The 16,222-nt window shown below is 43.4% G+C and overlaps 2 protein-coding genes across 3 annotated transcripts in view; both read right to left on the bottom strand.

Moving 5' to 3' along the window:
* The window catches only part of WTIP (WT1 interacting protein), a 28,092-nt gene extending 18,829 nt beyond the window's left edge, over nt 1-9,263 (bottom strand). For both annotated transcript variants that reach the window (XM_074211509.1, XM_074211510.1), the window contains exons 1-2: nt 8,498-9,263; nt 263-364 (exon numbers count right to left, since the gene is read on the bottom strand). In XM_074211509.1, coding sequence (XP_074067610.1) covers nt 263-364; nt 8,498-9,263 — 868 coding nt within the window. The remainder of the gene's footprint in view (nt 1-262; nt 365-8,497) is intronic.
* Nucleotides 9,264-13,785: 4,522 nt separating this feature from the next.
* The window catches only part of UBA2 (ubiquitin like modifier activating enzyme 2), a 31,226-nt gene continuing 28,789 nt past the window's right edge, over nt 13,786-16,222 (bottom strand). The window contains exon 17 of the mRNA XM_074211508.1: nt 13,786-14,663. Coding sequence (XP_074067609.1) covers nt 14,482-14,663 — 182 coding nt within the window. The 3' untranslated portion in view covers nt 13,786-14,481. The remainder of the gene's footprint in view (nt 14,664-16,222) is intronic.

Genomic DNA, 16,222 nt, shown 5'->3' with positions numbered 1-16,222 from the left:
TCCTCTTGGATGAAACCCTAGTCACTAGAGACCAATCAGGAGTTTTCTGGTCACCCTCACAGTCTATTCCACAGCTGTCTATATGTCTGCCACTAGTAGATCCGTATCATTCTTGTATGTGTCCCCATGTCCCCTGGTTGCATGCCTGAATATCCTTGACATTCTATATTGCCTATGACAACAAAACAAACATGTACACCTATGGGCGCATATCTACCCAAGCTGAGCCACCTGTACTGGTGTCTGGGCTAAGTGCACCTACCGCAGGAGTAGCAGGTGAAACAGTTGGTGTGGTAAAGGCTCCCCATGGCCTGGCAGGCCTGACTTGCACCATAGATGCCCGTCCTGCACTTTATACAAACTCCTGAAAGAGGAAAAGAAACAGAATATTTAGTCATTCAAAGCAGAACAAACACTTCACTTCCCAACCCTATGGCCCTGCTATGTGGCCTCCTCTTCCTGGATACATGACTTCATTTCTAAAGTAAAACAGACTCAGTGATGTATATGACCTTCACCACACAGAGACCAAGAGTCAGAGCTCTCAATCTGGGGCTTAAGTCAGAAGTCCCTCAGATATTCTATATACCTCACTCCAGAGAAGTACATCAACCCTATTAAGAGAATTTCTACTTGAACCAAGAAACTCCATCACCCCACCTTGTAGACTAGGGCAAGATCATTCTTTGAAGAAACAATAAAGTTGAAGAGAAGAGAAAAATCTTTGGACTAATAGAAGATCTGAGTTCTAATCCTGATTTGATATTTTCTAGGAATCTGACCATTTCACTTCTGCTCTAGTCCTCAGTTGTCTTATCTGTAAAATGAGGATCAAAATACTTGCACTATCTACCTCACAGGGTTGCTGTGATAAAATCATTTTGTAAACTAAAAAGTATTATATAAACACAAAATCATTGTTATTATTTGTTAATATCCAAAAATTTAGTTGACATTTATCTATCTACTTTCACTAAGGACAGTTGAGGAATAAAAGAAATGGATGTGGTTCTAATGACAGCAGGAAATATTTAGGCTAGAACTAAGGCTTCTATTATACACATATCTAATTGTATTATTGCTTTTTGCTCAATTCAGCAAACTTCTATTGAGTATCTATTATATACAAGGAAAAGAAGATGCTGTCATGGAAAAGATCCCGGACTGAGAGTCAGGAGAGTACCTAGGATCTAGTCCTGACTTTGCCATTAGTCACCAGGGGACCTTTAGAGTTAATTTCCCTTCCTGGGCTTCAGTTTAAAATGAAAGGATTAGACTGGCTAATACTGAAGATTCCATGCCCCTCCTCTAGGAAGTTTTCCCTGGTGCCCTCCTTCCCCAACCCCAGTACAGCTCAAACTGTGACTCATACATACCTCTCTCCATCCACACAATCTACCCTGTACTACAGGTACCTGTGTTTATGTCTCCTTCTTTTCCACCTCCCATTCCCCCAATCTGAGATCAAGTACTTCATCTTACTCATAGGATCAAAAGAGGTTCTTAACCTGGGTCTGTGAATTTGTTTTTTTGTAATAAGTTGCAAACTGTATTTCAAGATAACTGGTATTCTTGTAATCCTATGTATTGTATGCATTTAAAAAAAATGTAAAAGGTTCCATAGGTTTTACTAGACTTCCAAATAGGGACAAGACCAACATACACAAAAAATTAAGAGTCTCTGATTTATAACTAATAATAATTATATAGAAAAATATATATAACAGAAGCAAACTTTTAGAGAATATCTAAATGGAAGGCTAATCTTGGAGACAGAAAATACCAGTGTTCAGATGTTCCTTAATTATATACTAACCATATGGTCTCATACCAGGCAACCACTAAATCTAAGATGATAGGGTACAGAGGAGTGACATCACAGGATCATAAGAGAGTTGGAAGGGACCCCATAGGTCATTTGGTCCAAACCCCTAATTTACAGAGAAGGAAACAAGGCTTAGTGGGATTAATGATGTGCCAGGGGAAGAAGAAACTAGATTTGAACTGAGGTCTTCTTATTCCAAAGCCATCTTCTTTCCTTTGTACCACTCTGACTCCATTAGTGGAGTGAGTTTCCATACTAGAAATTCCCTACACCAAAAAAAATCACAGCTCCCGGAAGGAAGGAAGGAAGGAAGGAAGGAGGAAAGAAAGGAGGGAGGGAAGATATTGAACTTAAAAGTCAAGAACCCAGGTTCAAATTCTGCCTCAGAGTCTTACTAATATCATGTAGAGATCATTTAACTTCTTAAAATTTTAGCTTCTTATGGGGGCAGAGCCAAGATGGCGACAAAAACGGATCCTATCTTAGGCACTCTCATAAATCTTCGAAACTAAGGACTTTAACTGAATTTTCGAGGGACCCAGTGAGGCAGTTCTCCTACTCAAGGTAACCTGGAAAAGAGCAGGAAAGGCTCTGTTCCCCGGGGTTGGAGGAGCGGCCTGCCAGAGGGGTGGCCCGCCAGAGCCAAAGAACTTCAGCCTCCCGGAGGCAGCCCCAGGGTGCTGGGAGCCACGGATCACAGCAGTGGGGGAATCTCCTGAGCTACACCCCTGGGAGCACCAGGCACAAATTGGGGGAACAGCGGGGGACCTCTGCCACAGCAAACACATTAAGTCCAGCCCTCAGGGCACACAGAGAGCAGCTTGGCCACCACAGCCTAGATCCAGGAACCAGAGAAGCAGGCAGAGCCTGTAAGCAGGAGCCCCCAGGGTTTGAGCCCTTTGAACCTAGGGAGGGGAGTGAAGAGAGAGACTTCCCAGCTCTGTCCTCTGCCCCTGGAACAGGACGCTGGGATTCTGACCATATTCAGATCCTGATTGCAGTCTAGGCCCCCCCATAGAACAGCAGGGTCCCCCCCACCTCAGCCCCATGGCAGAGGGGGGCGCTAATGGTCATTCACAGACCAGGAGGGAGGACAGAGCCTCACACACTGAGACCCTTGTGGGAGTGTCCCAAAAGCTCAGGAAGCGCCCCCAAAACAGGCTTGGGCTAGGAAAATGCGCAAGCAGAGAAATAAGAGGAACACCATTGAGAAATATTTTGTATATGAGCCCAAGAAGGATCAAAATACTCAGTCTGAAGATGAGGAAGCACAAGCTCCTGCACCAGCTTAGGTCAAATGGATAAAACAGTTCAAAAAGTTATTGAGGAGAAGAATGCTTTAAAAAGTAAAATTGGTCAGATGGAAAAAGAGATAAGAAAACACTCTGAGGAAAACAAATCCTTCAGACAAAGAATAGAACTCAGGGAGATTGATGAATTTACCAGAAATCAGGACTCAATACTTCAAAACCAAAGAAATGAAAAATTAGAAGAAAATGTGAAACAACTCATTGAAAAAAAAAACTGATATGGAAAACAGATTTAGGAAAGATAATTTAAAAATTATTGGAATACCTGAAAGTCATGATCAGGAAAAGAGCCTTGACATCATTTTCAAAGAATTACTACAGGAAAATGGCCCTGATATCCTAGAAGCAGAGGACAAAATAGAAATGGAGAGAATCCACTGATCCCCCAGAGAAAGAGATCCCAAAAAAACCAACCCCTAGGAATAGTATAGCCAAGTTCCAGAACTCCCAAGTCAAAGAGAAAATATTACAAGCAACCAGAAGGACACAGTTCAAATATCATGGAGCTGTAGTCAGGATCACACAGGACTTAGCAGCAACTACATTGGAAGCTCGTAGGGCTTGGAATATAATATACACCGGAAGGCAAAAGAGCTTAGAATGCAGCCAAGAATGTACTACCCAGCAAGGCTGAATGTCCTCTTCCAGGGAAAAAGATGGACTTTCAATGAACCAGGGGAATTTAAAATGTTCCTGTTGGAATGGCCAGAGCTGAACAGAAGGTTTGATCTTCAGATATAGGACTCAGGTGAAGCACAGAGATTGGAGGAGAAGGGGAAAATATGAGGGACTTAATGATGATGAACTGCATGTATTCCTGCATAGAAAAATGACACTGATAATACTCATATGAACCTTCTCGATTAATAGAGCAGGTAGAAGGAGCTTCTATAATTGAAGCACAGGAGAAAGCTGAATTTGAAGATAAAATATGGTGTAAAATGGAGTCAATAGAAAAAAGGGAAATGTAATGGCAGAAAGAAAAAGGAGAGGGGGAATAGGCCAAGATATTTCATATAATAAGATTTTTCTTTATTACAATGAGCTATTGCAATGATATGGAAGGGGGGAAGGCAAGGGGGTTATGAGGGACTCTTTACTCTCATCAGAGGTGGCTAGGAGAGGAAACAGCATATATACTCAATGGGGTATAGACATCTGGAGTAAGAAGGAGGGGGGGCAGGGGGGAAGGGGGGGGGATGTGAGTGATGGAGGAGAGGATGGACCATGGGGGAAGAGTGGTCAGATACAACACATTTTATCTTTTACTTCTTGCAAGGGGCTGGGATTGGATGGTCTGTCCAGGACCATAGGGCCAGGTGGATGCTGGGCCTAAGGGGTGGTAGTGGGGCTCAGGGCCTCTTGGCCCCAGAGCCAGGGATCTGTCTGCTGCGCCACTCAGCTACCCTACGTCAGAGTCAGAGTGAAAGGAAAGAGAAAATATAGTACATGGTAGTGGAGAAATAGGAAAGGAGGGAGTTGCGATCAGCAATGGCAACGGTGGAAAAATATGGATGTAACTTTTGCAATGGACTTATCATAAAGAATGTGATCCACCCATGACAGAGTTGTTGGTATTGGAACAAAGACTCAAACACATTTTTTATTATTATTATTATTATCTTGGGGGAGGTGCAGGATAAATGGGGCTGGGTGGCCTGCCTAGGGCCACATAGCAGTGTGATCATTGGGTGTCTGAGGCTGGATTTGGACCCAGGTGCTCCTGGTTCAAGGGCCAATACTCTGTCCACCACCCAGGCCACCCCTACTATTATTACTATTTTATTTTATTTTGGGTCTTTTTTTTTCTTTTTTTGGTTTTTGCAGGGCAGTGGGGTTCGGGTGGCTTGCATGTCACACAGCTGGGTGACTGTTGGGTGTATGGGGCTGGATATCGGCTCGGGTGCTCCTGGCTCCAGGGATGGTGCTCCATCCATTGTACCACCTGGCCATACCTACAATTATTACTATTATTTTTTTATTTTAATTTTTTTCTCTCTCCTTTACTTTATCACTCAAGCGAGTCTATATTGGGGGGTATTTTGTTTACTCTTAAGAATACTTTACTAATGTATAAAAAATTATTTGTACAAAATGAGAATATTAAATATAAAAAAATTTAGCTTCTTTATCTCTAAAATAATAATAATAATAATTATACCTCTTAGAGCTGTTATAAGGAAAGCATTTTGCAAACTAAAAGCACTATAAAAATGTGAGTCATTATTATTATTATTATTATTATTATTATTATTATTATTATTGTTTCTTAGATGAAGAATTTGAATCCCAGGAAAATCAGGTGTATTGCCCAAGATCTCCCAAGAAGTAAGCAGCACCTTTTCATCTCTCAGTCTATCACACACAGTAGGATCTCAATCAATAGTCATTTAACTGAATTGAGACTCTGTGATTCTAAGAGCCATATTGCAGTGCTTTATGTGGAGAAATGAGAGAAAGGAAGGGATGAATAGAACTCAACCACAGCACTCCCAGAGCTCATGCTGGTAACATCATTGACAGCACCTATGCTTTGCCTTCTACCTGTTGAACTTCCACTCTTCAGAATGGTAAACCATCTTCCCTCCAGTCCAGTTCAAAGACAGATATCCATAAGAAGTCATTATGATACTACTACTACTATCCCATACTCTAAATTCTGTCTGGGATAGATAGTGGCAAGAAAGCAAAGGCAGACCTGACCTCAATGAACACAAACTTCCTCTCTTCCAAGGTTAAGAAACAACTTAGTCTAGCTCTATCAAGGAAGAGATGAATACAATTGTTTCCTAGAAGTTAATTTCCCCAGATACCCCTTCTCTCAGCTCTTGGCCTAGATCACAATTCCTTAAACTTTTATCTCTTTACTTTGGAATATTCATGACCCTATTAGTTGATTTTTACCCCAAAAATGGCTCTATTATACCAAAAAGATCCAAGACTAAGTGACTCCACCAGCATGTTTCTTACCATCACCAACCTGAGGTTCTTGTCTATGGCCTTGGCAATGCACCGCCACCCACAATATCTTGTCAACTCAGTGCAGAGTCTGTCTAGGACTATTAGAATAAGGGACAAAGAACATCCAGATCATCAAAGAACTCAGATAATGCCATCAACCTGCCAATACAGTCAGTTTCAGGGCAAATGCTGACCCCAGCCAGGCAGGAGAGGCTTGCTCCTATAAAACAGCCCCCAAATCAAACAGATCAATTAATCAACTATTTATTAAGTTTCTCCTAAGTGCCAGGCTCTGTATTAGGTGATGGAGAGATGAAAACAAAAGTGAAATGCCTATGATCATAAATAGCCTACAGGTTCAGAACAACAATAGTAATACTAGCCCAACAGAGCAACTGACCTGAAACCAGGAAACCTGGATTGAAATCCTGCCTCAAATACTTAATAGCTATGTTATATCTTAGTTTCTTCATCTGTAAAAATAGGGATAATTATTGTATAATCTAACTCAATGGGTATACAACACATACTTAAATAGGTATATACTAGATACATCTAAAACACATCTAGGAATGTCCCACAACACTGGCTAGACAGATCTTCCTTTCTTCCCCACTGTAGTAATACTTTTCTCTTCTCCAATTTTACATATGTGTGTGTGTGTATATATATATATATACACATAGAGAGAGAGAGAGAGAGAGAGAGACACACACACACACACACACACACATACACACATACATATAGATAGATATAGTCTCATAGAAGTCTGAGGCCAGATTTAAACTCAGGTCCTCCTGACTGAAGGACCTCCCTGAAGTTCAAATTTGATTCTGACACTTACTAGCTGTGTGACTTTGGATAAATCACTTAACCCCCAATTGCCTTGCATCTAGGGTCATCTCCAGTCTTGCTGATCTGTATTAGGCCACTGGACCCAGATGACTCTGGAGGAGAAAATGAGGCTGGTGACTTAGCACAGCACCCCTCACTTAAATCCAATTCCAGTGCATCTAGTGCAGGGAGGCATCACCTCTTTGATTGATACCTTTTTCAAGAACAAAGGACAAACATCATCATCATACACTTATTCACTGGATTAGACTTAGATTCTTGAATAAATATCTGTTGAACTTCAGTAAATCTCCAATTCTGCAGGCCAGAAAGCCCCATCAGAACCCAAAATGAAGAATGAGTGAGAGACAATCAAATGAATGTCTGGGACAGCAAAGGACCCTAATTCAAGGAAGCAAGATCGAGGGAAAGGTAAACATGCATTATACACATGGTGTGCCAGAAGTGTCTTTTGGGCACAGTAATATAGCTTATACTCTCATGAATTAAAGCCAAGATATGAAAATCCAAATTTGTTAATAACCCGGAAGCTGATTCTGTAAGGACCTTCCCTCTTCAACTAGTACAGTTGACAAAACCGGATCTGCATTTTTCTAGGAATATTAGTTGTCCAGTGTCCTAATTGGTTATGCATAAATATGTGGTTTGGGAAAGGGAAAAAGGTCAAGAAACTGAGTACAGCAAAAGATCCCTAGGCAGGTATGTCAGACTCATTCACTGACCCCTCCTTGGCCTCTCATCCAATTAACCAGACAGTCCTGTCAATTCTACCAAAGAACATTTCTTTCTTCTATCTTCTTCTTTCTATTCACATGACTAACTATGCAATTTCAGGACCTCATTACTACTCCTTTAGACTACAGTAATGGTCTTCTTACAAAGAAATCCCTCCTGACTCCAGTCCTGCCTTTCTTCAAGTCATCTTCCATAGGGGTGCTAAAATAATCTTACTAGGACATAGGTATGATTAAGTCATTCTCCTGTTCAATTGTCTTTCCTACTGACTATAGGAAAAAAATGCAAATTCTTTAGTCTAGCGCTTAAAATTTTCTTCAACCTTACCTTAACCCCGTCCTTGTCTTTCATCATAAGGCGCAGGGGGTGGGAGAGAGTAGGGCAAGAAGGGAATTTTAGTGGGATTTGTTATACAAACTTTTTTTAATAAAAATATCAGAAAATTCTGCTCTCCGGGACACTCGGATTGGTTTTGAGAAGTATTATGCCCTCCGAAGGAGGAGCTAGAACAGATGGGACACCATTTTTCAAACCTTTCTCAGTAAAACCTAAAAAAGATGCCTTTCCAAATCTCTGTCCCCGAACTCACTCTTTATCCATCAGGCGGTCCAAGAGTATTGATCTTCCCCCGAACCCCCAATAACTTTCCAACGGGACCCTCCCAACCTCTGCTCGGTAAGGAACTTCCCACGCTCGGCTCCTTCCTCCTTTCCCAGGCGCATCCCGCAGGCCCGTCCCAGAACGCCAAGTGGCCTCCGGGGCCAGACCCGGACCTCGGCCGGCCTGCGGGCGCCGGCGGCACGCTCACCGAAATACTCCTTCTTGGCCCTCAGCTCCAGCTCCCGCTCCAGCTCCAGCGTCAGCGCCTCCAGCCTCTGCTCGGCGGGGCTGGGGCCCCCCGCTCGGCTCGCGGTCACCTGGAAGGGCAGCTGCAGGCGGGCCCCGGGCTGCGCCGGGCTCGAGGGCGTTGGGCCGGTCGGCGGCGGCGGCGGCTCGGCCTGGGCGCCCGCCGAGCCCCGGGAGCTCAGGCTGGAGACGCTGGAGCGGGCGCTGCCGGCCCCGGGGCCTCCGCACCAGGCGGGCCGGGCCGGGGCGGCGCCGAGCCGGGCCGGCCCGGGGCCGGCGGCGTCGGGGGGAGGCTCGGGGGGCGCCGGCCCCCGGGGGTCGGAGCAGCTGGAGCGCGGGCTGCCGTGCCGCTGGTCGTAGCCCAGGCTGATGCCGCTGGTGCGGGCGCTGCAGGGCCGGCTGCCGCAGCCCTCCGAGTCGGCCAGGCTGGCCCCGCGGGAGCCGCCCGCCGCCTTGGCGCCGAGCTCCGGGGAGGGGGCGGCCGGGCAGGCGCTGGGGCCCTCGGGGGCGGCCCGCCTGGGGCCGCGCTCCAGAAAGCCCCCCGGCTCCGGGCCGCCGCCGGCCTCCGGCCTCCCGGGCCGGGCCGGGGCCGCCTCCTCCGGCGGCGCCGGCCGCTGCCCCAGCCGTCCCCGGAGCCAGCCGGCCGGGCCGGGCTCGGCCAGAGACAGGTCGGCCAGCATCCTGCCGGCGCGGAGCAGGGCGGCCGCGTCCGCCGCCGAGCGCTGCATGGCCCGGCCCCGGCCCGGCCCCCAAAGCCGCCCCGCCCCGGGCCGGGCGGGCGCGCGGGGCCCGCGGGGCGCCGGCTCCAGCTCCTCCCGGGCGGGGGCTCCGGCCGGGCCGCGGCGTCACCTCCGCAGCCTCGTCCTCTCCCCGCGGCCGAGGCGAAGGCTGATGCTGGGGCCGGGCGGCGGCGGCTGCATCGTCCGGGCCTCGGAGTCCATCCGCCCCGGGCCCCCTCGGAACCGGGCGGGGGTCAGTGGCAGCGGGCGCCCCCAGCCCGGCCCCCCGCAGGCCAGCCTTAGCCGCGGGGCAGCGCGGGGCAGCGCGCGGCGCGGAGGAATTCGGGCTCCCGCCCCTCCTTCCGCGGGTCCCGGGCCTGCGGCGTCCGGGAAGAGGACGGACTCCTTTACGAGGGGCAGGAATGCGAGGAAGGAGACGGGGGAGCGGGGCGCTGCGGCCCTGGAATGTGCCAACCGCCGGGAGCGGGCGGCGGGGGGCGCGGCCTCGGCTTCTCCCGGGGCAGCCCCGGCCCGCGGCCGGGCAGCGGGGGCTGCGGCTCTGCCCGCCGGAGGAGGAAGAGGCGGCGGCCCCGGGCCCCGGGCCCCGGGGGTTGGGAGACAGGCCGGCGGCCGGCGCGTGGATCTGCCCCGCTGCCGGGGCCGCCCCGGCGATCCCACCGCCTCTCCGGCCCCGAGCGGCCGAGCTGGCCCGGCCTCCCGCCAGCTATCTCGGGGAAGCAGCTGAGCCAAAGGAGGAGCACTGTGGATACATGCAGCCCCGCCAGTCTTCTTGCTATCGCCACATTCAGGCCGGCCTCCGCGCAGCCCAGCGCGCCTCCTAGCACCCTCCCCGCCCGCCTCAATTAAACAAGACTTAAAAGGAGCCTGTTGGACTAGAACGCGTTCGGCTACTTTTCTTCAGTGTGAAGCTTGGCAGGTCCTGGGCCTCCTTAAGCCCTAGAGTCCAGGCCCGGCGTATTACCCGCGTGTCTTCCTTACACATTAAATACAACATCCAGGAACAGGCCCCGGAATGTGATCCAAGAGGCCCCGGCATAGTCTCCCGGCAAGGGTGTGTCCCAGGACTGCGGACAGCGCCCAGAGGGGAGAGTCTCCCGGCTCAGAAATCAAAGCCAAGAAGGGAGAGCTCAGTGATGACAGGAGTAAATTACCAAGAACCAAGAATAGACCAAGTTTTATGAAAAGATGGAATCAGAGTATGCTATCACTTTGATCTGTATTTGACGGCAGGGTCAGGGCTAAATCATCTGCCTTATTTATGCAATGTTGTTCCTTACCTTAGTTTACAAGAAGCAAGGGTCCTCTGAGCAGCTGCTATGCTTACTTGCATGTGCATTGTAAAACAGAAATTTGTCAAATACTGCAAATTAGGGGAGAATAGGTGGCGCAGTGGATAGAACACCGGCCTTGGAGTCAGGAATTCAAATCCGGCCTCAGACACTTTATTACCTAGCTGTGTGACCTTGGGCAAGCCGCTTAACCATTGCCTCGAAAAAATAATGAAAAATAAAAAAAACAAATACTGCAAATTAAGAGCACGTTTTCTACTACCATGAACTATTTGCTCAGCAAATATAAGGAGTCACAAAAGAAATAAAGAGAAGTGTGTAGAAAAGACAGAATTCAGCCTTTATAATCAGAATCTCAGTTCAGAAAAAATATTACAGTCCACTGCACCTCTCATTGAAAGCAAGAATACCATATTCCATCTATTCAGCCTAGAACTATTTTGGAAAACTAATTTCAAATAACATTTCCTTTTTGAGCCAAATCAGCCTCTTTCAAAATTTTCAGCTTATTGGTCCAACAATTCTGCCCACAAAGAAAAATTATTGGCAAGCATCTAAATCCAAAGAGACTGGGTTTTTTAAAAAGAAAATTTTTGTACTTAAACACAAATCACAAATGGAGCCCCAAGAATTACACTTGACAGGAGGATATCGTTATCATTTTAACTTCCCAGTATAGTAAAACTAATCTTTTAGACTAATTGGTAAAAGGCTAGACCATATTACTGAATATTTCAAAAGAAATGCAACTTTATTCTTTTCTAGTCCAAACTATACTAATAAATATATGCCACCTTTCAGGAAAACACAAATGAGAATTCTTTGCTTTAATTCAATAAATATTAACATCTATTTTATGCAATATGCTTCAGTATCTAGCTTGCACATAAGATTCTAATGAGTTTTGATGAAGGTAAAGTATAAAATCCCCCCAAAAAATTCCAAAAAAATAAGACAAAATATAAAATTCTTGCCTTCAAGGAACTTACATTCCACTGAGGGAATCAAACATTTATGCAAATAAGTACAAGGTAATTTGAGGAGAACCAAAAAGTTTGGGGGGAAACTTCAAGGAAGATATCTTGGAGTTAAGTGCCCACGGAAAATAAGTGAGCCCTTATAGAATGTAAGGACACTGAGAAGCAGAAATAAAGAGTATAAAGGTAAGAGGAGGAAAAATACCAAGTTTGGGAAACAAGGTATAATCAACTTTGCCTAGAATACTAAATATGGAGAGTAAAATGTTAATAAATCGAAAGAAGTAACTTGGAACTTAATTGTGGAAAGTCTCTTTTTTGCATTTTATCCTAGAAACAATTTAAAAAAAAATGAAGATTTTTGAGCAGGGAAATGACATGGTCAGACTTTAGGAAGCTTTAACTTTGCAGCTGTATACAAAATGCATTGGCTATTGGAATGAAATCAGAATAATTAGAAGGCTATTAGAATAAAAGGAAGAGGTTATGAGGGTCTGGAACTAGTCGAATTTAGTTGAAAAATGTTTGGGACATGCGTAGCAAATCCAAGGTCTCACAGAGGGAGTGAGGGAGGAAGGGAGATGGGGAGAGGAAGGGAAAGAGGGGAAGAAATCTGTGGTCTCAGCATATTATCATTGGGTATTTTTAGGTTGTGGTCACATTATCTTTGTGATCCCATACCCCCAAGGACAAGCAGTGATAAATATCCTTGCAGAATGGTTAGCAGTCATCTCGTTTTAAGTATTTATCATAAATTGTTCCATTTGGGCCATTAGACCCATTTCATACTGTATGTCCTTTAGATCCATGGCTCATAGGTAAATCATAGCTACCAAATCATAGCTACCAAAATGATCTTCCTAATATATGGGTCTGATCACATCACTTCTTTGTTCAAAAACTTCAGTGGCTAACTTACTATTACCTCTAGACAAAAAATAATCCTACCATGAAAAGAATGCTAAATTTGGAAATTCAAATGTTTGCTCTAACACTTGCTAAGCAACGACCATGTAATTTTTTAGTTCCTTAAGGTAAAATGTAGGGGTTGAATAAGATTACTTCTCAGGTCCAGCTCCAAACAGCTACCATTTAGCATTTTAAGGATTTAAAAGCATATTTTATATATCTCTTTCTCCTTTTCACAGAAAATGGCGAGACATGTCCTTGCCTAGGCAAACTCCTCTGTATAGAATTAAGTGATTCCCATTTCTATCATCTACTATAGATTGCCCCCTCTATTCTCCCCACTCTTAACTTCAATCTCTCCCATCTATTGACTGCTTCTCTATCATCTACAAACATGCCCACTGTCTCCCATCCTCAGAACTCCCTGATCTGATTCACTCATTCATGATAGCTATCCTCCCATATCCTTTTGTGGTTAAATTCCTTAAGGTCATCTTCAATAGATTTGGCAAATGAGACCATTGGTGACTTTGGAGAGAACAGTTTCAGTTTAATCATGAAGTTGGAAGCCAAACTGCAAAAGAAAACAGAATTATTCCTCAATTTCTTTTGCAAGATCTTCATTCATGTCACACTCACTAATCCTGGAAGTCATCCTCCCTCAAGGCTCTCTCTTGCCCCCCCCCTTTCTCTAATTCATCTCATCCACTATACCATGGATTCATTTAACATCTTAATGCTGATATAACCCAAATCCATTTATCCAGCCCTAACCTCTCTCTGGAACTGTACTCTTGTCTCTTCAACTGCTGTCAAAACATTCTATAAAAAACAAATCTCCCTATGTCAAAAACTGAATTCATTATTTCTCCCAAGCCTTCCTCCCTGCCTAAATTCTCTAAAGTTGAGGGGACCACTATCTTTTCATCACTCAGGCTCATCTGGGCTTCATCACTCTTAACCTCTACTCAATTACCACATCCTTTAGATTTTTTTACAAACTTTTGAAATCAATTTTAGATGTCTAGCTCCAAAAGTCTCAGCTTTAAGTAAAACAAACTTTCTCATTATAAGGAGGATTTACATACAAAATATCTTCAGAAAAGGCAAAAGAATCAGACTACTCTTAAGCATGGCTTTTCTAAAACATAAATCAATTCTCTGACAGTTCAAGAAAAATATTATTAAAGAACTTTTAAAACTGCCCTTCCAAAGAGCCAGAGTTTTCAAATTCTAAATATAGTTTAGGCTTTTCAAAACAAAAATGTACAAAAGATACTGATACTATGTAAAACCCACAACAATGTCAGCATTAACTTGAACTGTATAGGCATGTATAGCAAGTATTCAGATATTTATTTGGTCCTTTAAAAGTACAGCATGGGAGTATTTGAGTTTTACAAAACATCAAATATAAATAACCTGAAACCGTAACAATACACAAAAATTTTCTGATGCTGACATACCAGGCAGTACAAGCTGAAAAATTGAGTAAATTAACATTGTTTTACAGTAATGTACACAGTGCCAGTTGATATTTTAAAACAAGTTTCAACACACAGCACTTGAAGCATCTTTGAATCCACCTCAGTTTAGGAGAAGATGTGAAAAAAAAATTAAAACTGAGCTAAAGTATTTTTACTAGCCAAAAATAAAGGTGTAATATTTATAACCAGAGTATTAATTTTACTAAACCACAGTATTTTTAACTACTGAATTATACCTAAAGGTATTTACATAAAAAGTTGTAACATGCACCGTGTATTGTATTTTATCTAATGACTGTTTAAGCAAATACTTCTTTTCAAGTGTTTAAAACTAAAGTCCTACTACATTCAATATAGTATACTGGAATATTTCTAATGGTTCTATCCAAATGAATGTTTTATCAAGGGAAAAAAAGACTCATTGTCAAGTCAGTGATGTGATTTTTCCTTTGGAACAAAGGACATAAATAGTCTAGTTCTGGCCATTTAACACAAATGCCCAGATTACATAAGACAGTAATAAAATGATGAAGTTTATTTTCATTCAGTCTAATGCTATAATGTCATCTAGCTCCTCAGACTGTTCCGTACGTGGCCTCTTTGCGTTGACATGTTCTTTATCATCTAACTTTCTCTTCCGGGCTGAATCTTCCTCAGTGACATCAGCATTACTTGAAGGGCCTTCTTCATCAGAATCAACGATCAGCACATCATCTTGATCTTGAGCTTATTAAAGAAAAAAGTCACTTTTAAATACTAATCTATGAACTATGGCCGTATGTGATTTTTACATTTCAAATTATTATTCTCAAAAAAAATCACTGAACACTTTTCCAAGAGCAATTGTTCTACTCCATTTTCAGTGAGAAATGGGTCAAAGTCACAAGAATGGTGCACATATTGGTTAATAAGAAAATACTCAATGCAAATTCAATTTAATTTCTCCTCATTCCCTTCAGTAGTTCTCCACTACATACCAAATGAAATCTAAACTCCAATTTGGTATCCAAGGCCCCCCTGAAGTTTGGGCCTTAGGTAATCTTGAATTACTTCCCTTTATGCATTCTAAAGCTTCAGTCAAGTCAGACTATTCTCTACTATCCAACACATCCCCACAATACCCTCAATCTGTTTATTGGCTCATATTGCTTCCTCTGCTTGCAATAATACCATTCCCTAGCTCAACCACTCCCAACTCCTACCCATCCATCAAAGCCTAGCTCAAACTCAACTTTACCAGATCCATACCCCACTCTCCCAGCCAGAAGTGATTTCATTTCCTCTGGACTTTGGACATTTCTTTCACCACTCTTCATACTCTACTTTACATTTTAGTTATTTATCTGATCTATTTTGCTACATTATAAGCCCTATTAATTAAGAGGTTTATTGTTCTAAATATCCCCAATTCATGAAAGTCTCACTAAATGGCCAATTAACATTTGACATGAATACAGAAGTTAAACTGATGAGGAATATTTGTCCAAGACTCCCCAACACTACTGTCACTTAAATTGTTCCAATTCTTTGTCTATGAATCTTTTTAGCCAGATGAATTTAGCAAATATGGGTACTGAGAATGACACCATTTATATATCAACAAACCTACCAATAATATGTCCAATTGTAAACTACCATTGCTCACTAATGAATAAATTGCTTCCAAATGTTTCTATATGTACCTTTCCCCAGATTCAAGTTCTTGATAACTTTCATATGCAAAACCCCCATCTTAAAAAACAAAACAAAAAAAAAAATTCCACACTTTCTGACTTAAAAAAGTATTTATTTCAGGAGAGACACCAAGATAACGAAGACGTCAAAGAAAGCTTCCAAAGAAGATTTTTAAGTTGATAAGCACTTCTCCCTTGAAAATTAACTTTTGATTAATTTTTGATATGAGAGACCCTTTGATGAGTTCCTATCACCAGACCTACAGATACAACATCCTATATAATTAATGGTCTGGCAGAAGTGACTATGACTGCTCAAACATTGTCAGTGATCACTGAAAGTTTGTTGGCAATACTACAAAATTGCAAATAGAGCAAAGAAAGATATCTGCAAACTAGAGATCGGGAAACTGGATATGGATTCCAAGAAAATTTGTGGAATGTATTAAAGTGGAAAAAAAAAACAGTGAACATCTAAAACAGAAAGCAGTGATCATCATAAAAAGCTATCATGGTTTCATCAAGAAATAATGTCTAAAATAAAAAAGTTAATTAAAAAATAAAAAAAGAAATATGTCCCTCTTTATGATATTAAGGCTGATAGATCACAGA

Source organism: Macrotis lagotis, chromosome 1 (genome assembly GCF_037893015.1).
Source record: "Macrotis lagotis isolate mMagLag1 chromosome 1, bilby.v1.9.chrom.fasta, whole genome shotgun sequence".
Lineage (NCBI taxonomy): Eukaryota > Metazoa > Chordata > Mammalia > Peramelemorphia > Peramelidae > Macrotis > Macrotis lagotis.
The sequence above is the reverse complement of the archived record's forward strand: the minus strand, read 5'-3'. Positions and strand labels throughout refer to the sequence as shown.